Genomic DNA, 25,016 nt, shown 5'->3' on the forward strand with positions numbered 1-25,016 from the left:
ACGTTGCCTTTGCCTTTTTGAGCCAACGGCCCCCAGCCCCGGCAGGTGCCTTGGCTGCGGCCAGCGCCGTACCTAGACTCCTGGCGGCCCCGGGCGAACTTTTAGCAGCGCCAGAGATAGTGATAATAACGATAATGGGAGAAAACGATTAGGATTTTCGGGCCCCCTTTCCGCGAGCGCCCGGGCGGCCGCCGCTCTGGCCCAGGCCCGTCTGCGCGGCGCGAGCCGTTGGGGCCGGGCACGAGGCGGGCGCCGCCCGGGCGGCGGGGCCGCAGCAGGAGCAGGGCGGGCGCGGGCGCGGGCGCGGGCGGCGCGTGTCGCCGCTTCACCTGTGGGCGTGCCCGGCTGCCGCTGCCGCTGCCTCCGCGGCCGCTCCTGCTCCTCCTCCTGCTCGTCGCCGGCCGCCGCCGCAGCTGGCAGGTGCCGCGGAGCGTCCCGCGGGCGCCGGCTCCTCCCTCCGCTGCCCCCGGTCTCCCGCAGGCGGAGTGGCCGCAGCGCAGGGGGTGGCGGGGGGGCGCCATGCCGGCGCGGGCCGGGCGGCGGCGGCGCGGGGGCCGCGGGAGGAGGCTGCCCGGCGCGGGCGGGCGCTGAGCCGGGAGGATGGCGCGGCTCCCTGGGATTACACGTGGAGCGCGGCGGCCGGGGCCCGCGGGAGCCGCCTGCTGCTGAAGCTGCCGCCGCCCTCGCGCCTCTCGCTCTCCAGCTCGCCCGGGCAAGTGGCTTCAATGGCTCCTTCTCCCAGGAGAAGCCGGAGGAAAGATGCCAACGCTTTGCCGAGCATGTCCTCAACTTTCTGGGCCGTCATGATCCTGGCCAGCCTCCTCATCGCCTACTGCAGTAAGTCCCCGGGGTGGGTGAGCCGGCACCGCAGTCCCTGCCAGGTGTCGTGGTCCTGGGGAGCAGGCGGGTGCCCTCCGCCTCCCTGGGGGCTGCCCCTGCTCGCCCCTAGCCCTGGGGGTGGTTCTCAAGAGCATCCCCGAGCTCCTCCAGGGCTGCGTCCCACCTGGGCAGTGTCATGGCCACGAGCAAACTTGGCTTCTTCCCCCCCGGCGCCAGCAGCGGTTCGCAGATTTGTTCAGTGCAGCCAACTTTTGCCCACTTCCGTCCATACTTTGGGAAGAGGAGCTGCTTGGCTCGTGTCGGGTCGGTTCCTTGAGGGAGCAGATACTTAGTGCGGTGACAGATGTCTTAATATCAGCCGGCTCCTGTGTGAGTTTCTGCCTGGGAAACTGCATTGGAACAAACCCCAGGATTTCCCTAGCATGACCTCAGCAGCATATTATAGACACGCCATTGCTTTTCCAGCTGTCTGGTAGACCAGCCCTTGACTCTCAGATTGGTTTGTTTCAGACTTGACAAAATTCTCTTACTGAAATGTTAGTGCCTTCAACCGGGGTGTCCAGTATTGATAGAAACTGAGATTGTGAGTAGCGTTGCAGATTATTATTGTTTTTATTGTTTTTATTTATTTTTTTTGCGCAGATGATTATCAGGTTTTAACAGTGAGAACATGGCCTGATTTGGCTGCTGGAAAAGCTATGATTCTTGAGAGCACTGTATCGTATAACCACCTCCTTTGCAGAAAGTCAAAATTGTCACCAGTCTGAGACTGAGCTGTTTAGCAGCAGAGCTAGGAAATAGTTCCTATGTGATGACCTTATGCAGTGCATTCAGGAGTACCCACATGACTCAAAATGCCAAAAGTGAATCTAGGCTGTTTTCCCCAAGGATTTATCACTTGAATTGTCTGGGATCAGTAATTTATGGGATGAGACTCTTCCTTTCATTCACTTTAACATACAGACTCTGCGCAAAGCTTGTCATGTTGGGTTGCAATGGGTGTAGGTTATGATGAAAAGGAAATGGATTCTGGTTTTAAAAAGCTTGCCTATAGCGTTTACCAACCCCCTGTTCTGTTCTCACTAACCTTATGACATTTCCCATTCCTTAGTTTCCTCTGGAATGAGATTGCAGTTAACTAAAAGAACCTTTAATGCACTACTTTACATGTGCACAAACAACCTTCATTCACCCTGCTTTAGGGGTGACAGTGGCTTCTAAATCATAGGGTGGATTTTTTGTAAGCGTTTACTATAATCCTATACCTTCTGAATTTAACGGCTTGTTAAAAAATCTTTCCTTTTAATCAGGGCTGATTTGTACATGAATCAGTATTCAGTTTGCTCATAAACATTACAGGTACCTAAAGCAACTTATTGAGATTTAACAGAATTTGTTTTAATACACTGGGAATTAAGTGATCTGATAATCAATAAATGCATATTAGAAGGTGATTAGTTAAAGTGTAAAGAGAATTCAGCTGGATCTTATTTTATTAAATGTGCATTAGCTGCCATACAAATTCCTTTTAAAGTGCAGATCTCTGGAGAGTTACAGGCTTGCTAGATAAGACTACTTTTACAGTGCCTAGTAACAGGGTAACAGTAAGCCCCAGCAGCTCTTGTAGAAGTCATATGTATTGATGAGAAAAGATTGAATTTTTTTGTCTGATTGGGTAGAGGGGAGGAGTTTCTGTTTTCAGTTCTGTTGTTTACTACTTGTTCAGTTTTTTATTTTCATCATTGCTTACTGATGTTAAACAAGGCAAATGTTAGCTGATATGTGAAGACAATCTCTTGGTGCGTTTAAATGAACGTCCCTAATTTTGACAGCCAGTTTTATACTAGGTAGTGTTATTTATTCAAACATGCTGTGTATTTTTCATGCTGTGTAGTATTGAACATACCCAGGCAGCCTAAAATATGCTGTGTCAAATCACTCCACTGTTTATATTGTGTTTCCCTGATTTAATGACTCAAGGTGCAATATCAAATGTCTATGAAGTATCATTTACATTGTATGTGACTGCTCCGGTGCTTGAGGAACTGTTAACGTTCCTGCCTGAAAAAAAGGATGCTCAGGAATACTAGGAACAGTACAACACACTCTTTTCCTTTAAAATATCTATGCTAAATCTTTAAAAATTGATAAAGATTTAGTCATACTTTTTCCTACATTACTCTGCTTATTAAAAGGGGAGGTCTATCTTTCCCACTTTCATTTTTCCTTTCAGAAAAGCATAACAAGACTTGCCAAGTTCTAATAGTGTTTACGTGGTGTGTTTTATGGTGGGTGCCCCCCCACATTTTAAAAAAACCTTACTGTGCTGTAATCTGTTCGTTCACAATTTCTTTCCCTTCTGGCTTCATTTGTGGAATATTACACAAATATCTGCACACAGTTTTGCTAGAAATAGCTTTAATGAGAACAATATTTATTTTCTCAGAATAGCAAAGAACTATTTATATTGCTAATTGTATTGATGTATATATTAATTGTACCCTGAAGATGCAGTTCCAATGTAGCCAGAAGTTTTTATATTATTGTAAAAACATATAAATGCAAATGTAAATTGTTCTGCCTGCATTGCTCATTTGCCTTTGCAGTCTGTTCAGAATGACAAAGTATATTCACAACATAATTGTATGAATGTTGTTTTTCTCACATTAGTTGAGGATTTTTTTTGCTGCAAATGTATTTTTTTCTTTAGGACAGTCATCTCTCTTCTTTTTTAAGTAGGAGCAACTGATAAGTGTTAGTGTAAAATAACTGATAAGCTTTTTAGTTTGCCAGGTTATCATATATTTTATGAAGAGCTTTGAAGATATGCTTGTACAGTCAATAAGACTTTAATTTTTTTTAATTCCTAAAGCAATATCATGGGTAACCTGACCATTTTTTTCCCCCCCTAAATGTTTAGATTATATTTAGGGATAGTGGCTCCATCCTATGGTTGAAGAGAGACCTGCATCTTGCCAATTAGGTTAGTTGCTATAGTGATAAACTCTTGTAATTCTCCATTCCTGAGGAGAAATGTTCTGAGTTACGGTTGTAGGTGCTTAATAGGGAAAAAAGTAAGGCAAGCATGAGATGGTAAAAATAGTGTGCTTATATAAGACTGTTTATATCGTAACCAATACTAAGAAATTCATTTAGTTAAGGACGATAAATAAACATTAAAAAAATGAAAAGCATTATCCTGCTAGGTGATGAGTACCTTTAGCTGCCATTGGAGGTTATTGGAGTTGAGGGTTCCTGGCACTTAGCCCCAGATTTGTCAAATCTGTCTAACGAAAAGTAGCAGACTGGAGAAAACTACTTGACGTGAATTGTCCAAGTTTAACACTTCTATACTATAAGGTTATATTGAGTACAGACAATGAAAAAAATACAGATGGGATCTTGTGGGGGTTTGTTTTTTTTTTGGTTAGAAAAATTAATTAATTAGAGTGAACATTCTATAACTCGAAGGCAATGTGCTGAAAGAGACGTGTTCTTGGCACTACAGAATGAAGTCTGGATGTATGTATTTAAGCTCTATCAGTTGTAAATATTGAGGTGTCTCTACATGATGTGATTTTTTTTATACTTAAGTGATGGGTGTTTAAACAAAGTATGGTTCAGTATTAGCTTTGTTGCTGCAGCAAAGATTCTTTGACTTCTCTAGTGTTATTGCATAAGCAAAAGAAGGATGAAAATGGCATGTTCCTTCTTTGGTGCAGTAGATATTTTAAAAAAAATATTGTAGTAATAATAGGAAATACAAAATAGATGTATATTAAAAACACTATCAAAATGTTAAAAGTTTGCTTTTTTGTCTATTGTAAATTGCATGTTTGGAAGAGAGATAATTAATGCAACAAAAAATCCAGAGTCACCACTGTTCACTGTAACAGAGCAAATCTTTGCACTGTAAATGCAAATACAATTTATTTCATACTAAAGACAAGTGAAAAGTAGAAACATCCTGTTAAAGCATTATTGTTCTTTTTATTGAACACAATATAACCAAATCATAATGATGGATTAGTTAGTAAATGGTAGTTGCATGTGCAGCACTCAGGGACAGTACCACATCTATTTTCTTTAGACTTTTCAGGTGTATTTATAAGGTTATGTTTAAAAAAAGTGTGATGTTGTACAAGCAGTTCTAGTAGCACCTTAGAAAGAGTAATGACTTTCTGAACTAAAATGAAGGTCAGAGGATCTTGGATGTTTTAGTTTCTGAATGGTAATCTTTTTTAAAAAGGAAAAATGTGTAAATTAACACTTGTGAAAGGAAATTAATTTAACTTAAAAATGAATACCATCCAAGCCCAGCCATTTCTTGATGCATATTTTCAGACTGCCAGCAATTAATTTGAATTGTAATCAGAACATCTCTCCACTAAGTACTGGGGAGAAACTGACAAGTCTCACTGCAGAAACCAGTGAACAACTGTCAAAAGTTTGTTCCTGATATATGTCAGATACAGACAACAGACCTATGAATCAAGGTCTCCTAGCTCACGTTACCAGTCTCTTGTTATTCAGATCTGCCTCTCTCATATAACTTGGATTGCTGGTGGTGGGTTTTTTATCTGTAAAATCAATTTATAGTACCATCTTGTTTACTGTAAGACTTGGTATGTTTGTATTTCTTTCCCAAACTCAAAAGAGCAAATAAATGCAGCATAGATCAACTCATGTTATTCAGCCTGTTTTTGGTCAAGTTTATGGATAAAATAAGAGATGATCATGATTTTATGACATTAAAAAAGAAAATCAAAACATTTAAAAATTCCATCTCTTTATATGGCATCACAGCTGCTCCTTTTTAAGAGAGTTCTTTTCTGTTTTTTTTAAAAAAAGCACTTTAAAGTTAATGACCTCTACAAAATACCACCTGTCAGACATAGCACCAAACTGACATTGAGAATGTTATGTGACCAAATACCTTCTAATCTGTCCAGATGATCCGCTGTCTGGATTTTAATCGCTGGATATGGGGAGCAATGTGTTTTCCTTATCTTTAATGATGTATTTCACGTCCCTTCCTTCTGCCCGGCCCCCCCCCTCACTTGTTAGTGACCTTTTAACAAGTTCTTCAAATGCCTTAAGTAAGCACTGCTGCATCAGGTAACTGGAAGGTCTAGCTGGAGTGGGGGAGGGGCAGGACAGATGTAGAGATATATCCTGTTTTAAATAAGAGCAGAGAAGCTCAGTGAAGTTCTCTAACCAGAATCTGCAAAATCTACTTCATGCTACATGGCATGTAGCACAGATGGGCTGGGATATGATCCCACAGTTTCTCCTTCCCCTATACCAGGAGTATCCAACCTTTTTGAAATGTGGGGCCGGATCATGAACTATTTATCACCCAGTGGGAGGGTGAGCCATATTCAAAGACCTCACAGGAAGCGGTATCACATCACCCCCCTGAAACAAAAGTAGTGTTTACTTTTGTTTCCCATCGCAGCACCTTGTGCCTCAGAAAATAGCTTGGAGGGCCACATGGCAGCCCATGGGCTGTATGTTGGACAAGCCCATGCACTCTACTGGGCAAGTGACTCCACTTACAGCCCAGCAGAGTCTGGACCAGGGAGCAGCAAAAGTACTGCATTGGCCTGCACCTGGTCACATATGCCCAGCTTATGACTTAGGAACCAGGCATGTATGGGCGGGGATTTTTGCTTCAATTTTCTCCAAGAGCAGGGATGTTGAGACAGCCTGTGAAATCTGGGACTGTCCTGGCCAATCTGGGACATATGGTCATCCTGTACATGCAGCACCCTTTTGGGACCTTCCCTGTGCCATCAATCCAGGGCTGGTCTGGATTGGGCCCATTGGGATCTCGTCCATGGAGCAGGTCTAGTGCAGTCAGCACATGCTCAAGACTTGCTGGGGGAAGGAGGGGAGCTGGATCAGCCTCATGAGCCACTGCAGGGCTGGGGCCAGCACACTCTGCATGTGATGCGCACAGCTGGCTGGGGTTGGCATCTTTGCTGCAAGCAGCATGTATATGCCCACATTGGACTAGCCCTGCAGGCTAGATCTAGCATGTGGGGCCAATCTGTGGGTCTGATGTGGCCCACAGACTGGCCATGTGCCCCTCATCTAGCTCCGTGTGCAGAATGAGATTAACACCCCTGCACTAAGATATTAAAAGTCAGCACCATAAACAGCTCCTCTTCTGACAGCCATGTATTACAAGAAATGTGAGCTGCGTATCATTCTCCCAAAGAATGGTTCTAGGTCCTTGGTTTTAGGAGACAGTTCCTGATTGCGGATCCCAGATGAAGAAGGTGACTGCTTACAGCCCCCAGCCAGGCAGCCAAGACTTAAGACGCACCCTTTTCTTCTTTAGGATTTCCTATTTGTTAACTCTTCAGGAGCTAATTACTGAAAATACAGATAATTTGGATTGTTTTCAGGACATTTAACTCCACACAAGACAAATGTTTAATCAGTTCTGGATTCCATGCCAGGGGCCAGGTGCTTCATGACATGACATGCCTGAGTGCAGTGGCAGAGTGTGCTGTCAGCATCTGAAAATCATCTGTGATATCTATGCAGACTTGATAACATGGGGCAACAGCAAGTGGACAGGATTCCTTTCCTTGGCATCAGCCTCAGGTTCATAAAGGAATCTTTTCCTCCCCATATAGTCAAGAGCACCTACTTACAAAGTAATAGACTGTTTTGGGCTCTTTCTTGACAAAATAAAGTCTGTTAACTTGGTTTTGGGTGGAAAATAGGAGATCCATTATTTTTTTAAGTGCCTTGTATGTGCAAGACCAAAGCTGCCTTACTTTTTGATCTTTGTTTCCTCCCTTGACTAGGTTAACTTCCTAGCTCCAGCATGACCTAAGCCTTTGAATTCATGTAGGCAGCCAAATAAAATTGAACAGGGAAACCAAGGTACAAATACTGTGTGTAAGAAATAATAATAATTAGATAGTCTCAGTTCTTCCCAACTTCAACTGCAGGACTGAACTGATGTTAGCAATGACTTGACTATATTAAACATGATTAATATGGGAATTGTGAATGGTTCAGATCAGTTCACCTTACTCAAAATGTAGCTTTTCTGTAGCATCACTAGCAAATACCTGCTATATACTTTCTGTATCCTGGAGAGAGCATTCAGCTGAAATTCAGGTCATAATATCCAACATAGAATTTCATTTTGCAAAGGAATGTAGTGGTTTGGATTAGACCTATTTCTTATTTTCACACATCCTAATGGAGGATTGGAGTCCCCTGTAGTTCAGTGGTAGAATTGTGGCATGCCACTCTAGAGATCTGGGTTCAATTTCCTGATGCTTATATAACTACACCCATGGAGGCACCAAATGCCTGGGCTCCATCTGGCCTTTGGCTTCAGTCTTGGGGGGATGAAAGATCTGGGCAGCCTCCACTCCTCCAAAAGTCCTGGCTAGGCATATGTGTTGAAGGTCTGGATGACCCATGTGTACGCCATGATCCGTAAGGATTGACATTTGCAAAACCAAAAATATAGGGTTATAGGGCACCTTTACATGTGCTCCAACACATTTTGATTAGGATGCATTAGAGCAGACTTGATTAGTCAAGCCTGTTGGAGCATTCTAATCAGAACAATCTAGCGTGCTGTAGCATCTCATGTATTCGATGCTCTGTATTTCAAAATGGTGATGGGGGAGCTCCTTTGAGCAACCCTCACCACGGTTTTGAAATCTGGGAATCTGAATACATGAGATGCTGTGGGTGTTTTAATCTAATTAACCACCCCCCACCCTACAGCATGTGTATAGCCACCCATAGTGACTAACTGAACTCTACACGTGATGGGGAGGGAAGATGGGAGGAGCTGATTTTGTGATCATTACCTTGAGCTAAAGCCATACCACTGCTGATTAGAATGCAAGGATCATTTCACATGTCTTATATTTTTGGTTATTCCTGGCAGACCGTGTGAAGACATATTTGTAACACTGTGTGCCCTTGTGCTCCAAAAATGGCCAGAGCACAATAGAAATGTAGGAGGACATCTGAAGTTACATGTAGTGCTACAGTGGGTCTTTTACTTGCCAGCATCCCACAGTGTTCTGCTCTTTCCTTCTCTCCTTTTTGGGGAAGAGTGGCTGCAGCAAGCTCAGTGACAGCCCATAGCTCCTAAATCCCCCACTCAGTGAGTGCAGGTCCAGGCTCACCTGCAGGGAGCACAGCTGTTGCATGCCTGGGACTGGGGTCTACTACTCTAATAGCAGCAGCTGCTGCTGATCACTGACAGCCTGCCCAGTCCCCCTTCCCAGTGTTGGACAGGATATACTGATCAGTGGTGGAGAAGACTGATAGACTCCTCTCCCTTTGGGAGGTAGAGAAGAGCTCCCCAGCCCATTTTCCCCTGGATGGAGAGTATGCCTTTGCAACGACTTTGTAGCCAGGGCGCTCTGAACATCTGCATACCCATTGCCCTTTATTTTTGTGGTATGTCAAAGTGCTCTGGCACTTGGAGTGCTACAGATGCATATCTGAACGTGGCTTCAGTCCGATGCTTTCATTTTGTAGTGGTATTGTAGCAGAAAGGCCCCTTTTCCTCTTGCATGCATTTGCTTTCCCCTCTTTGGATATGTTTCTCCTCTTATACCATTTCCTCCTTCCTCTTTCTTTCACTATAAGATAAGGAATTGTGTTTTAAAGTTTGTATGTGTGTATTTTGTATCTCCCCTTGTATTTTGGCATTTTTATCTATTTGTGTGCCATGGCATTACTCTTGCAGCTTATATTTTATACTCTTCACCTTTTAACTAAATGCGGTTTAGTTTTAGAAGTACGTTATACACTGTAACAATGTTAACAAGGGCAGGAATCAAACCCCCACTTCCCTGTATCAGGCGGGCCCCTGAAAGATCGAGTGAATCAGTAACACAGTAGCAGGCTTCAGGAACAAGCGGCAATTAACACCTATGGAAACCGCGGATTAACCAACGGAAGAAATCAATAGGAGACAATGTAGCAACTGGGAATTCTCTAAACTTCACTAGAAGCCCCCGTCTGAGTTAATCAATGCTTGGGACCAAATTTTGGGGCTGAATATCTCCAGATTGACTGCTCCCAGAGCCCTATTCATGACAGCGGTAAATTAATCAAACTTCATCAACGGACTCCCAAACCTGCATGTACATGAGGACGACCCCTGGGGCTGACAGATGCCATCCAGTAGCCACCAAGGGGTAGTCCCACGAGGGTCAAAGACCCCTGAATTGGGCAAACCTGAAAACTGGGGAGTCACCAAAGTCTGCAAAGGACAGATAAAAAGCAGTAAAAAGTAACCCTCGGCGGCACCCTCTTGATCTCCAACTGTGTGTGTGCATGTGTGTGTGAGGGGACCAGCCCCAAGATTTATGTTTTGACTTCATTTACAGTGTTTCAATCTGCCTAATAAACCAGAATTTCAAGGATCCTGAGTTGGACATTTGTAGCCAACAGTATGACCTGTTGACTCATGTTTAGTTTATGGTCCACTATAACATACAGATCCTTCTCTGCACAACTGTAGGTTAGATAATAACCCCCATTTTGTATTTGTGCAGTATATCTCTAGGCTAATTCAGATTCTCAATCTGTGTAGTATCCAATTCCTACGTCTTCTCTGGCTTCCACTTCCTGCCCTCACCCAAAGGGACCGTGCAGTGTAGCATGGCGTAGAACACATCCTGGGACCCCTGTGTAGTATGGGACTCTGTAGTTGGGGAGCTGAGGGAGAGGCTGGGGTGCCCATGTGGCATGCAGCCAGGAGGGCCTGTGGTTTGTGCTAGTGCAGTCTGTGCAGTCTAAGCTGTGGCCCAGGCGACATGTTGCCCCCAGCTGCTCAGAAGTTAGATAGTCCTCATCTGAAAAAGTAATGCAAATATTAAATAGTACCACATCCAAGATAGACAAGCAAGGGAATTCTACTTGATAAATTCTTCCAATCTGAGGGTGAGTCTTTGATATTATAACTACTGAGTAGAGCGAGGTAGCTGTGATGAAATGAGGTTTGGCTACCAAAAACTTATGCATCTGTACCTTGACTGCTATTCTGTGTATGTTTTTCCAACCAGATGAAAATAACTTTATAGTATATCACTTTAGACTGTCCTTCTTAGTTTGTTTAAGGTGATGTTCTGTAGGACAGTGTCTGAAGCATTACTAAATTCCAAAGCTATCAGGTGTAATATTTCTCCCCTTCCTATGATAACCCATATTGATGGTAGGAACTATTTGGCAAGATAAACTATGGGGTTACACAAGGTAACATGTGGCAGGATTTGGCTCTTAGTGGCTATACATTATTTATGGTTATCTTGCTAGAACTAAATCACCAGACTAGGAAACATCTGTGTTTACAATAGTAATAAGTGCTACGACTGCTCATCCTGACACACTTGTTATCTTACTTTTAGTCAAAATCAGTAAATATGTGTTCAGTGGTTATGAGAGATCACTTGATGGTGACAGCATTTTCCAGTGCCACTAAAGGTGCTGGCAGGTTGATTTTAGAGAAACAAAGTGTACTTTGTATTAAACCTTGAACAGCCACTTTTCCCCTTGCCACACTTGATAGAAAACTGACACTGTTGCATTTTTAAGGGATAGTCCTTTTTATTCATTACTGTCTCTTGTCTATATTCTTAAGTAGCTTTACATATTACAAAAAGTCTAACTGAATTAAACCGATGCAGTATTCTGAGTTAATCTTGAAAGAGTTTATTTTAAGACAGTTCAGAATAGTGTTACACTACTCTTTCACTCTGCACAAGTGAATTTGAAGCTGTTTTAAAGTCAAAAGTACTGCATTGAACATTCGTTTTGGGAAGGAGGTGACTGTGCATGTGTGTGTGCATGTGCATGTGCATGTAAGTCTAAATGGACATTCAGTAAGAACACTCAACATATGTATTTTTGAAGTTAAAGATTCTTGAAACCTGCTTTCCATCTTTTTGTTATTTAGCATGGCTTTACCCTATCTTCTTTCAAGTCTTCTAAGGTGCCATATGCTAATGCTCCCATAAGCAATAACACTATAGGCCTAAATTTTCTGTTGGTAAATTTATTTACTACAATCTAAGCAAGTGCACAAGGTGAAAGTCTGTGGAGAATTGGGCTTAAAATGTTTACAACTACTACAGTTGCTACAATATTTTTGTTACCTTTTTTCCAATTTCATTAATGTTTGTTCTATAGACCTGATAATATTTTTATTATGACATTTTGGGGTCTGTTTAATAGAGGTTTATATGACTGTAGAATGTGACTGGGGGCAATTTCAGATTTTAAAAAATGGTGTTGCAATTGTTATCCTACACCTGTAAACCTGTAATGGGAAAGAAAATCCTTTGGGGTTTGTTGCTTTTTTTGTTTTTTTTTATAAAGACAACATAACTGATTCCCTTGCCTCCCTGACTCAACCCAAAAAGAATAGAATCAAATTATCAACATATTGAAGTTGGGAGGTTTTCTTTGTTTTGTTTTAGAACTGAAAGATCAGTTTAATGTATTGAAAGATTAAGAGGAGAGAGAAACAAGATCTGACAATGCCATGCTATGAAAGAAGAGAAGATTCCCTAGTCCCAAAAGAGGAGAAGAAAAAATGAACCCCAAAGGTGACCTTAGCACAGGAAGGATAATGGAAATGGCAGAGGCCATCAAAAGACACAACTGACTGACAGAAGACCAAGCAAAAGTTATAGGTCAAAGAGAAATGCAAGCACCCTCAAACAAAAACATGTCTATGTTATCAGTGATTCAGTCCTAAGGAAAGCAGGCAGGCAGTCATAAGGGAATACCTATAAAACAGAAGTGTATGCTGTTTGCCACAAAGAAAGATTCAGGACTTTGACTGGGGCCGATGAGGATTCTGATGGGAGCATGGAAGAATCTATTAATCTTTTTTATGTGAGAATAAATTATACAACCAGATACTTACTGAGAAGGATCAGGGATAACTATGGATGGTTGGGGAAAATGCTTAAAGAAGCATGGATAGGAGAATTTTGTAAAATTTCTATGCCAATAACAAATGTGAAGCAGGTGGCTAGTCTGAAAAATGAGGAGGTTGCCTAAGAGGGACAGGTATAAAATGTTTAGAAGGGACAGAAATAAGAACAAAGGTTGTTCATCAGTGAAATGGTATATTGTAGGGAAATAAGATGTGATAGCACAGATCAAACCGAATTTGTTTAGGTGAGAATCTTATTAGAAAGGAATAATAAGGAGAACCCTGGAGACAGTCAGTTGTAGGTTTGTTACAGACCACCAAGTTCAGAACTGCAAATGTCCAGGAACCTATACAATATCTCAGGAGTCTTCAGAAAGTTTAATTCTGAAAAACTAAGGCAATTAGTTATGGAGATTGATTGGATTTGAGCGTTCAAAAACTTGGATATGGAAACAGCATGGGAGGATTAAGGCATTGTGTCCCAAGTAAGATGAAGGAGAAGAAAATAAAGATGGGGAAGGGCTTCAGACTGTATAGATGAACAAGAACCGCAAACAAGCCATTAAGAATAAGTAGAGGATCTCCAAGCACTAGAAATTGGGACAGATCACGAAGGATGAGTATCTTTCTGTGGTCAAGGAATACAAAAGTAATACTGGCCAAAGGCTTGGTTGAGCCAGATTTTGTAAAGAATATTAAAACTAATAGTAAAAACTTTCTGACCACATAAATAAAAGGAAAACCAGGAGCAATAAAACAGGCACCTAGATGTTGAAGATACCATAGAGACAACAGGTCACCTGGTCATGGCCCAAATACTTTGCCTTTACCTTCATTAAGGATGAAGAGGTAATTGAAGATATTGATGGTGTACCACATAGCAATGAAGAATGAAGATGAGATAATAGAAATTACCACATCTGAAGTATAGCCAAATTTAGATTCTTGTCATGAAATCTGGGAGCCCTGATAACCTCCACTCTAGAATACTGGAAGAAACAACACATGAAATAGCAATTCTTTAGTATGGAATCATCCCTTAGTTTATCAATTTGGGGATATTGCCTATGACTTGAAAATAAATCTATTTCCTGTTTTTAGAAAGAGGGAGAACAGTAATCAAGGTAATGCCAGGCACATTCACTTTACTTTAGCAGTTGGGAATATTTTATAACAGATGCTAAAGAAAAGGTATGGAAGGAAATGGATAATGGGACAAAATACAACATGGGTTTATTGGTAGATAGCTGTATCAGATTAATTTTGATATCCTGCTATGACCAGATGACAGACTTCTGGATAAGGGCAATGCAGGGGATTTATTTAAATTTAAGAAAAGCTTTTAGTACCTAAGATGATGGACTATTACCCATCTTGAAGAGGACCAGATTATCTAAATCTGTCTGTATAATAATCTTTTGGAATGAGCCCTTAGACATGAAATGAAGTTAAACAGTATGTTGTACTTTAAAGAAACCTTACTAAGGGCACTGGAATGGACCATCCCAATGTGTAAAAAAAACTAGTGAGTGTGGCAGAAAACCAGTGTGGCTTAGCAGGGAATTCTTCCATGAATGTAAACACAAAAGGGAAGCTTATAGGAAGTGGAAACTTGCGCAAACTACTAGAGAGGAGTATAAGAATATTGTTTGGGCATGTAGGGATAAAATCAGGATGGCCAAAGTGTAATTGGAGTCGCAGCTAGCAAGAGATGCGAAGGGTAACAAGAAGGGTTTCTACAAGTATGTCAACAACAAGAGGAAGTACAGGGAAAGTGTGGGTCCCTTACTGAATGAGGAACGAAACTTAAATGACAGGTTATGTAGAAAAGACTGAAGTACTCAATGCCTTTTTACCTTAGTCTTCACAGGAAAGGTCACCTTCCAGACTACTGCACCTGGGGTACAAGGCGAGCAGCTGACAGTGGCAAAAGAACAAGATCAGGACTATTTAGACAAGCTGGATGTGTTCAAGTCCTTGAGGCTGGATGCAGCGCACCCAATGGTGCTCAGGAGGTTGATTGATGTGATTGCAGAGTTCATTCACCATCTGCCATAAAGCTGGCAAGTCAGTCAGCAACACAGAAGTCCTTGACTTAAGAAAAGCTGACTTTGACAAGCTCAAGAGGCTAGTCAGTCAGGCCCTCAGGGACCATGACCCCAGGGAGATGGGAGTTCAAGAAAAGTGGTTGCTTCTCAAGGAAGCGATCCTCAATGCACAAGCTAAATCTATCCCAACACGGAGGGAAGGCAGCAAGAAGGCACAGCAGCCCCCCTGGCTCTCCAGGGACCTAGCGGACCTCCTGTGGCTAAAAAGGAAAGCCTACAAAGGATGGAGGACGGGATTCACCTCCAAGGAGGATTATCCTGCGCTGGTCCGGTCCTGCAGGGACCAAACCAGGAAAGCCAAGGCTGCAACTGAACTCCAACTAGCTTCAGGCATCAAGGACAACAAAAAGTTCTTTTTCGGATATGTGGGGAGCCGGAGGAAGAGCAAGGGCAATGTTGGACCCCTGCTAAACCAGATGGGGCAACTGACAACTGACGCCCAGGAAAAAGCCAACCTATTAAATAGGTACTTTGCGTCAGTCTTTCATCAGTCACACGGGATGCCCATGCCTGCTATGGGACAGGGAAATCTGGGTGATGGGGATCCCCTACCCTCCATCAATGCTGACCTCGTGAAGGAACACCTTGAGAAGCTGGATACCTTCAAGTCAGCCGGCCCTGACAATCTGCACCCCAGGGTACTCAAGGAGCTGGCGAGCGTCATAGCCCAGCCCCTGGCACGGATCTTTGAAAACTCCTGGCGCTCTGGTGTAGTGCCTGAAGACTGGAAGAAGGCCAATGCGGTGCTGATCTTCAAAAAAGGGAGGAGAGTGGATCCAGCTAACTACAGGCCCATTAGCCTGACTTCTATCCTGGGGAAGATCCAAGAAAAGTTTATTAAAGAGGCCATCCTTGAGGGACTGGCCCAGGCTAACATTCTAAGGGACAGCCAGCATGGGTTTCTTGCGGGTAGGTCTTGTTTGACCAATCTCATTTCCTTCTATGACCAGGTGACCTATCACCTGGATGAGGGAGAAGAGGTTGATGTCATATATCTTGACTTCAAAAAAGCTTTTGATCTGGTATCCCATGATCACCTCTTGGCCAAACTGCCCAGTTGTGGCCTTGGCTCCACCACGATCCGCTGGCTGGGAAATTGGCTCCGTGGTCGGACCCAGAGGGTTGTGATTGATGGCAGTCACTCATCGTGGTGCCCTGTGACCAGTGGGGTCCCTCAAGGCTCTGTCCTTGGACCCATACTGTTCAACATCTTCATTATCGATGTGGACATTGGAGTCTGGAGTGGACTGGCCAAGTTCGCCGATGATACCAAACTTTGGGGCAAAGCACCCACGCCAGAAGATAGGCGGGTGATCCAGGCTGACCTGGACAAGCTCAGCAAATGGGCAGACGAGAACCTCATGGTGTTTAACACCAAAAAATGCAAGGTTCTCCACCTTGGGAGGAAAAACCTGCAGCACCCTTATAGGCTCGGCAGTGCTACGTTGGATAGCACTACAGAAGAAAGAGACTTGGGGGTCATCATTGACCACAAGATGAACATAAGCCCGCAATACGATGCTGCAGCTAGTAAAGCGACCAAAAAGCTGGCTTGCATCCATAGATGCTTCTAGAGCAAATCCCGGGACATCATTCTCCCCTTGTACTCGGCCTTGGTGAGGCTGCAGCTGGAGTACTGCGTCCAGTTTTGGGCTCCACAATTCTAAAAGGATGTGGAGAAGCTTGAGAGAGTCCAGAGGAGAGCCACGCGCATGATCAGAGGTCAGGAAAACAGATCTTACGATGACGGGCTGAGAGCCATGGGACTCTTTAGCCTGGAAAAGCGTAGGCTCAGGGGTGATCTGATGGCCACCTATAAGTTTATCAGGGGTGACCACCAGGATCTGGGGGAACATCTGTTCACCAGAGCACCCCATGGGATGACGAGGTCGAACGGTCACAAACTCTTGCAAGACCGTTTCAGGCTGGACATAAGGAAGAATTTCTTTACTGTCCGAGCCCCCAAGGTCTGAAACAGTCTGCCAGCGGAGGTGGTTCAAGCGCCTACATTGAACACCTTCAAGAGTAAATTGGATGCTTATCTTGCTGGGATCCTATGACCCCAGCTGACTTCCTGCCCTTTGGGCAGGGGGCTGGACTCGATGATCTCCCGAGGTCCCTTCCCACCCTAATGTCTATGAAATCTATGAAAATTATCTGGCCATTATCTATGAAAACTCATGGCAATCAGGAGAAGTGACAAATGATTGGGAAAGAGCAACTATAGTGCCCAACTTTAAGAAGTGGCAAAAGGAGGATCCAGGGAACTACAGAGTGGTCATCTTCACCTCACTCCCTGGAAAAATCATGGAGCAGGTCCACAAGGAATTCATTTGTAAGCACTTGGAGTAGAAGGTGGTGATTAGGAACAGTCAGCATGGATTCACCAAAGGAAAGTCATGCCTGACCCACCTGATTGCCTTGTGTTAGGAGAGGATTGGCTCTGTGGATGCGGGGAGAGCAGCAGACATGATATACCTTGACTTTAGCCAGGCTTTTGATATGGTCTCCCACAGCATTCTCACCAGAAAGCTGAAGAAGTACAGATTGGATGAATGCATGGTAAGGTGGATAGAAAATTGCATGGATAATCAGTCTCAGAGGGTAATAGTCAATGACTCAATGTCTAGTTGGTATCAAGTGGATTTCCTCAGTGGTTAGTCCTGAGCCAGGTTTGTTCAGTATCTTCATCAGTGATTTGGAAGATGAGATGGATTGCACCCTTAATAAGTTGCAAATTACACCATGCTGGAGGATGTAGTAGATACACTGGAGGGTATGGCTAGAATTCAGAACTAGAAAAGAAATATCATAAGGTGCAATAAGGGCAATTGCAAAGTCTTGCCCTTAGGATGGAGCAGTCCCATGCACCAGTACAGGCTTGGGACCAACAAGCTAAGCTTCAGCCCTGAAAAAAAGAACTTGGGGGTTGCAGCAGAAAATAAGCTGAATATGAGACAGCAGTGTTCCCTTGTTGCCAAGAAAGCTAACAGCCTACTGGGCTACATTAGTAGGAGTATTGCCTGCAGATCCAGGGAAGTGATTATGCCCTTCTTCAGCACTGCATAGGCTGCTATGGGCAGATTCTGGGCAGATCACAGCAGGCCATGTTTGGTCATGCTAGTAGAGCTGACCATTTTTACTTTTACTGCTGGCATTGGCAAAGAACCCGCTGTTCAGGGCCCTAGCCTCAGCTGCAGCTGGGCTTATAGATAACACCCCAAGGCCACCCAGGGCTTGTCAGAAATGCAAAATGAGCCAAGGAAGTTAAACAAATAAACTAGCACTTCACTGTCTTCCCAGGATTCAGCTTCTGGCTACCTCTTATCTTTCAGAGGCTTTGCAGAGACTGCAGTCTTGTGCAAACAAAAGAAGCAAACAAATAAAATGAACAAGTAAACTAATGAACAGGCAGGAGCCCTGCTCTCCAGCAGCTGCCTAACCCCTGGTAACCTCCAGGCAGCCTTCTCCCAGCCAGGTGCAGCCCCTTGAAGCTGCTTTCAGCTCTTTTATTCTTCCCCTTGTTGGTGCTGACTCTTCCTCATTCACCACACCTGTCTCAGCTCCCTTGCTGGGACACTCACCTGAGAGTCCCTAGACCTGGTTCCCCAGCCCTCAGTCCAGTTCCTTCCAAGTCTGGAGTGGACATGCAGAGGTGCTTCCAGGGTGCAGGGCTGTTCAGACTCCCCTGCACCCTTAGTAACAGGACCCTGACCTGTTGCACATTGGTGAGGCCACGTCTGGAGTACTGTGTCAAGTTTTGGGCCTCCCACTACAGAAAGGATGTAACGAAATTAGAGAGGGTCCTGTGGAGGGCAGCAAAAATGGTTAGGGCCTTGGGCACATGACTTAAGAGGGGAGGCTGAGGAAACTGGGGTATTAAGTCTGGAAAAGAGAAGACAGAGAGAGTATTTTGTAGCAATCTTCCAGTACCCTGAAGGGTGGTTACAGAAATGGAGCTAGACTGTTTTTAGTGGTGGCAGATGACAGATCAAGGAGAAAGGGTTTTAAGCTGCAGCAAGGGAAGTTTAAGTTAGAAATCAGGAAAAAATTTGTTGCTAGGAAAGGTAGTAAAGCACCGAAACAAGTTACTCAGAGGTTGTAGAATCTCCATCCTTAGAGATTTTAAAGACCTGGGTAGACAAAGTCTTTTCTGGGATGATATAGTTGAGCATGACCCATCTTTGAGCAGGGAGTTGGACTAGATGACCTCCTGAGGTCCCTTTCAACCCTAATTTTCTATGATTCTGTGATTTTAAGTGCATGGTCATGTAGTTAGAGACTGATAAAAACTTCAGCTATAACGTAGTGGTGCATAGACTGGGAGCATGGGCATATTGATTGATCATAGAATGACCATGAGCTGCCAGTGAAACACCTTTTTAAAAAAGGCTAACTCAATTTTAGGGAGTATTTGGTTGGGTATATTCAGTAGAGACATGGATGTACTACAGGTCTTGAAAAAAGGTATTGGTTGGACTCCATTTAGAATACTTGGTGCAGTTGCGGTCCCAGTGTTCCAGAAAGGTAAATTTTAAAATTGGAAAAAGTTAAAAAAGGGACACTAAGCTTGTTAAATGAATGCTTAATGGGTACTTTTGTGTCCGTCTTTCACCAGTGCAATGGTACCACCCTGTCTAGCAAGACACAGGACAGCCAGGGTGAGGACGTATTTATACCCAGCATCAGTGTTGATCTAATAAAGGATCACCTTGAGAGACTGGACACCTTTAAGTCAGCTGGTCCTGACAGATTACACCCTAGTGTACTCAAGGAACTGGCAGGTGTCATAGCTCAACCATTGGCAAAAATATTCAAAAATTTGTGGCACTCAGGTGAAGTACCTGAAGACTGGAAGAAGGCCAATGTTCAAGAAAGGTCGAAAGTAGATCCCGGGAATTACAGACCAATCAGTTTGACCTCAATCCTTGGTGAGATTCTTGAGAAAATTATCAAGGAACCCTTCTGGACAAGCTGGCTGAGGGCATCATCCTGAGAGATAGCCAGCACGGGTTTGTCACGGGTAGGTCGTAGGTCTTGCTTGACCAATCTCATCTCCTTCTATGTTCAGGTGATGTATCACCTGGACAAAGGAGAAGAGATTGACGTCATATATATGGACTTTAAAAAAGCCTTTGATCTGGTGTCCCATGATCTCCTCATGGAAAAATTGGCCAACTGTGGCATCGGCTACACCACAGTCCGATGGCTGGGAAATTGGTTTTGAGGTCAGACCCAGAGAGTAGTGGTTGATGGCAGCGAGTCATTATGGCACTCCATAACCAATGGCATCCCCCAAGTCTTTGTCCTCAACATCTTTATCAATGATGTGGACATTGGTGTCAAAAGTGCACTGGCTAAGTTCAACGATGACACTAAACTTTGGGGCACAGCATCCACACCTGAGGATAGGCTAGTGATCCAGACTGACTTGGATAAGCTTAGTAAGTGGGTGGACACAAACCTGATGATGTTCAATACTGATAAATCCAAGGTACTCCATCTGGGGTGGGGGGGGAACCCCACGGTATACTTATAGACTCAGCAGTGCTACACTTGCTAGCACCATGGCTGAAAGAGACTTGGGGGTCATGACTGACCACAAGATGAACGTGAGCCACCAATGCGATGTCGCAGCTGCTAAAGCAAACAAAACCCGGGCTTGTATCTATAGATGCTTCTCAAGTAAATCTCAGGATGTCATCCTCCCACTGTACTTGGCCTTGGTGAGGCTGCAGCTGGAGTGCTGCATCCAGTTCTGGGCTCCGCAATTCAAGAAGGATGTGGAGAAGCTTGAGAGAGTCCAGAGGTATTAGGAAGGCAAAGTGCTGTTTTTTAAGCTATAAAGCTCAAAATCAAATGGCCATGGATATGTTTAACTGGACATTAAAAGATGAATGTTAAGTATCACAGGAGTGAACTTTTGAAATGGTTTTCCTATCAAAGGATTTGGGGAAGGAAAGAGACTTTAGGCTAGAACTGGGTAAGTTTATGGAAGGGATGGTGTGACAAGACAGGGAGTTCTGGTTTAATGATTAATACGTGTGATGTAGAGTCCTGTGTTTTGTGGTCTCCACATTGGGGTGTAAAGATAGCTCTTAGAGAGGTGATGGTATATGGTAATTCTGTGTCTTAGTTCTTTTGCTAGCCAGTCAGTGATCCCCTCATGAATGTCATGAATACAATTCCCCACTCCCCACTGTTTCCTGAGGCATTGGGATGTCGGCTAGAGTCAAGTCTTGGGGTTTTTAACTGGGATGTGCTGATGTTCCTACTGGTACTTAGGAAATATAGCCCATGGAGGGCAGTTGAAATAATCTGAACCCCAGAATGGTGCAAATTTGGTGTGTTTCAGTGCTGTGTTGATGTAGGGATGTGGCAATGTGGCATGCTGAAGGACTGCTGAAGGGTGAAGATTTTTCAGAAACTTCTTCGTGTTGAATAAAGTGCTTCAAAGATGTTCCTTTCTTTCCAAGGATCATTTCTGAAGAACTTCAGCCATTTTTAAGATGTACACTAATGTAAATTACAACAGGAACTGGAGTGGATAGGCAAGTAACTATCCAAGTATAGCTGCTCAGAGCTATTATATCAGCATCTTACCACTAACTGGTAAAATGCAAGTTAGTAGCTTGCCATAGCACTTATTGCAAGTGGCTGCTCTGGAACAGCTGCAGACACATGGCATTTATATAATGTATGTTTACCATAATATACATTAAATCAGAGTAGTTTTATCCTAATTTTTCTGGGGATAGACACAGTGATTTTTTTTGTCAATAGTTGACCTCAGGTTTCTGTAGTGAATGATTCTGAATCCTGTTTTTTTTCCTTAGCCACATGAGAGCGGTTCTAGAGAAGAAGAAAATTTGGCATACTCCAACAACAGAATCCCTGTTTGAATTCTACGGTAACTTCAGTGTAATCTCTTTCACTCTACAGATTAGGCATATTAAATTAGAAAGAGTCTGGCTGAAAGAGAAGTACTAGAAATCCCTACATAAAGAATGTATGTCTCTCTCCCTTTTTTTTACCCCTTCTTTACCATGTGCATTCAGGAGTTGGGTTCCCCTTCCTGACAAATTCCCCAAATACTGCTTCTGAAAGGGAATTTATGGCATGGTTGTCCGTGATAGTGAGAACCTGGGCTTCTGGCTCAGGGGTTTTTTTTTCTTTTGCTGTGCTCTTTGTTATTTCTCTATGCCTCATCCTCTAGGAAGATAGCGGTGATAGATGACATCTAAAGTTTTGTATCTTTCACCTTTCTTTGTGATATACGCTCTTATTACTGGCTGCTTACTCATGGGCATCTCTTTCCTTAACAGCTAAGCAAATTTGTTTTTTTTCTGCCTGTGTAATTAGAACCCCCATGCCTTAATCTCGTCCTGAGATGTTTTTACTGGAATTCATTAACTTTTAAAATAGTTTCTCTTTAGAATGTGTTACTGAAGAGGCTTTTTAAAAGTGTACCAAGTATATGGGCTCCCCTTTGTGTGCTTTATTTATAAAGTGCTCTTGTGAACTGTGATAACAACTGTTGTGAACTGCAAGTGAGCAATTCATGTTACTGCCACTTCTGTAATTACAGTAACTGCTTTTCAAGAAGAGTGAAAGAATAATTCCAAGGCATTAGTTAGAAACCACTTTTTAATATTTAAGTGACATTTCAGAAACAACTTTTTGAAAACAGCTAAGTTTCACCTGTCTTTTTCATTTCAGCAGGTCATAATTATGTTCTACCTTTGATAGGAATCCATGTAAGCAAGTGTTAAATGTAGCCTTTCATTAAATTAAATAAGGGGAACTTATACTACAGTGATTTTATGTGAAATTAAGGACCATCAATGAATACTTTTTATGTAAAAGAATCTCTACATAAAGAATCTCTACAAAAAACTTGCTTCAGAATCCTTGGTTCCATGAAACAAAAGGAGTGTTTTACTCTTGATGTTTTGATGAATGTTAATAGCAGCAAGGATGTGTACTAAGGTGGAAAAATGGTTCTCATTTTTAATTTTTAGACCTGTGAGTTTCCAATCTGACTGACAGAAATTATAAGGACCCTTAAATGTAAAATAGAATCTGCAAGGCTGAGCAAGATGTTTCATACATCATTTTTTTAAGTGGCACACTCAGTATCTTTCACTGGTTATACTCTGCCATTTATAATAATTGAAGTTCATTTCCTTACCAAGAACTGCTTTTAGAAATACATGCCACAAGATGAGAAACCAAATAATAATTACTTGCATAACACTTTTAATTTTTTTGCCTTCATTTTATTAACTAAGTTCAAGTGACTCTTTCCTGCTGCTTTCTAAAGTATATTACCTGCCATTGTGTCTCTGACAATATAGCAGTCTAGAACATTTTTTTTTTGCCAGTGCTTTCCAGGACAAGTGCACTTGATAGATGCAGAAAGACTTTTTCTCCCAACTGTTTGTCTCCCCCTGCAGACTCAGAACAAGATCTGAGAGTAGGGCTGAGTTGTTTTCCTTCTCATGCATCAGTAATAAAGAGTTCTGCCGAGCTAATTATAGTTGGTTCAAATGTGGCATGCAATAGGTTTGCATGCATGTACCTGATTAGAATTTAACAAACCATTAAATTGATGATACAAATTAATAATGCACAGAGAATAGAATCCAGGCTATTTTCTCATTGCTAGCAGGAGTTAAAATCCATAAAAAGACATCTTAAAGCAGTAGATTTGACTCTGAGCATAGAGTTGGAGAAAAGCTGTTAAGAAAAATGGTGACTTTTTAGTCTGAATGTTAACTGTGTAGACTGGCACTTTAAATTGCCAAGCTTGTCATTGCTCTACAAACAAGAGGAAATGTCTCTGAAACATGCTTACTGTCCCTCTACATAGTCCTGTCCTGTTTTTTGACGTATCCTCTGACTTTCTCTTCCTTCTCTGTTAATTCTGTTTTTATCTATTGCCTGAATTTTCTTGAAATAAACCAAAATGCTTGCTATATCCCAACATCAACACAGACCACATCATTGCTGGACTTAATAACAAAGAGTACAGCCTCCAAGGTTCATTCACTTGCAACTCTACTAACGTCATATATGCCACCGCCTGCTTACAGTGCCGCCAGCCTGTCAACATTGGGCAAACAGGGCAATCTCTAAGGGTAAGAATGAATGAACACTGATCTGACATCAGCTTGAGAAGAGCCTGTGACGGAACAATTCAGTGCCCCTGGCCATGCCATCGCTGACCTCAGGATTGCTATTGTCAGGCAAAATAAACTTAAAATCCAGTTTGAATGGGAAACTGTGAAAGAAGAAATCGTCCACAAATTGGACTGTGTTAAGTATGGTTTAAACAGTGACTATGGATTCTTATCTCAGTAGCCAGATTAGTTTTTCTGACCTCCTTTTGTTCCTTTGAGTTTCTGCTCCTCTGCTTTTCTCTTCTAGCATTCCCTCTCCCTTTCCCCACATCCCATGTCTTTTGTATTCTAATTTTTATCTCCTTATACTCTGCTTTCTGCATGTCCTTTCATAGCATCTGATGACATGATCTTGGGTTCATGAAAGCTTGTGTTCTCCTATATATCTCTGAAGGTGCATATCTACCCTGCCTTTTGACTGACTGAGGTAGTTAACACAGCTAACTACCACTCCCTAAATTTTCGTGTTGGTGTTTTCTAAGTTGTCATTCTGTTACACCTCTTCTAAAAATAGTTGCAAGAGAGCAGTTACATTTCTTGTGCTTTCATCTGGGATAAAATATGTCTGTATAAATATTCAACATCTTGATTTTCAGAATTTATCATTGTATCTTGAAATAAACTCTGACTTCTACAATATATATTCCCTTTCACACATGCATAAACTCATTGATTTGGTTTTCAAGTTGGAGGATTAAGCATGGAAGTGTTTAAATTTAACAAAGCATTCACGTATTAAAAATTGATGTTACCTTTGCATATTAGCTGAAGGGAAATCATATGAGCAAACAGCAAGATAGATTTTGGATTCTATTTTGGGTTTATTTAAGTGTGCCTTTACCTTCATAAAGTGAACAAAGAGCTTTAAATAATGTGTAACTATTTGTGTGACAGAGCTGGAGGAGAAAAGTCTGCCCGTAGAAAATAAGTTTTTATATGTAT

The 25,016-nt window shown here is 42.7% G+C and overlaps 1 protein-coding gene across 5 annotated transcripts in view; it reads left to right on the top strand.

The window, feature by feature from the left end:
* The first annotated feature begins 688 nt into the window (after positions 1-688).
* The window catches only part of TAFA5 (TAFA chemokine like family member 5), a 697,812-nt gene continuing 673,484 nt past the window's right edge, over positions 689-25,016 (top strand). Inside the window, exon 1 of one of the 5 annotated variants that reach the window (XR_016441740.1) lies at positions 689-837. Coding sequence is in view for 1 of the 5 variants with exons in the window: in XM_090042107.1 (XP_089898233.1) it covers positions 726-837 (112 nt within the window). In the remaining 4 variants the exon portion in view is untranslated. The remainder of the gene's footprint in view (positions 838-25,016) is intronic. The other 4 variants (XR_016441739.1, XR_016441738.1, XR_016441737.1 and 1 more) reach the window with 4 other exon arrangements.

This window comes from Crocodylus siamensis, chromosome 4 (assembly GCF_052110815.1).
Source record: "Crocodylus siamensis isolate JL-2025a chromosome 4, ASM5211081v1, whole genome shotgun sequence".
Taxonomy (NCBI): Eukaryota; Metazoa; Chordata; order Crocodylia; family Crocodylidae; genus Crocodylus; species Crocodylus siamensis.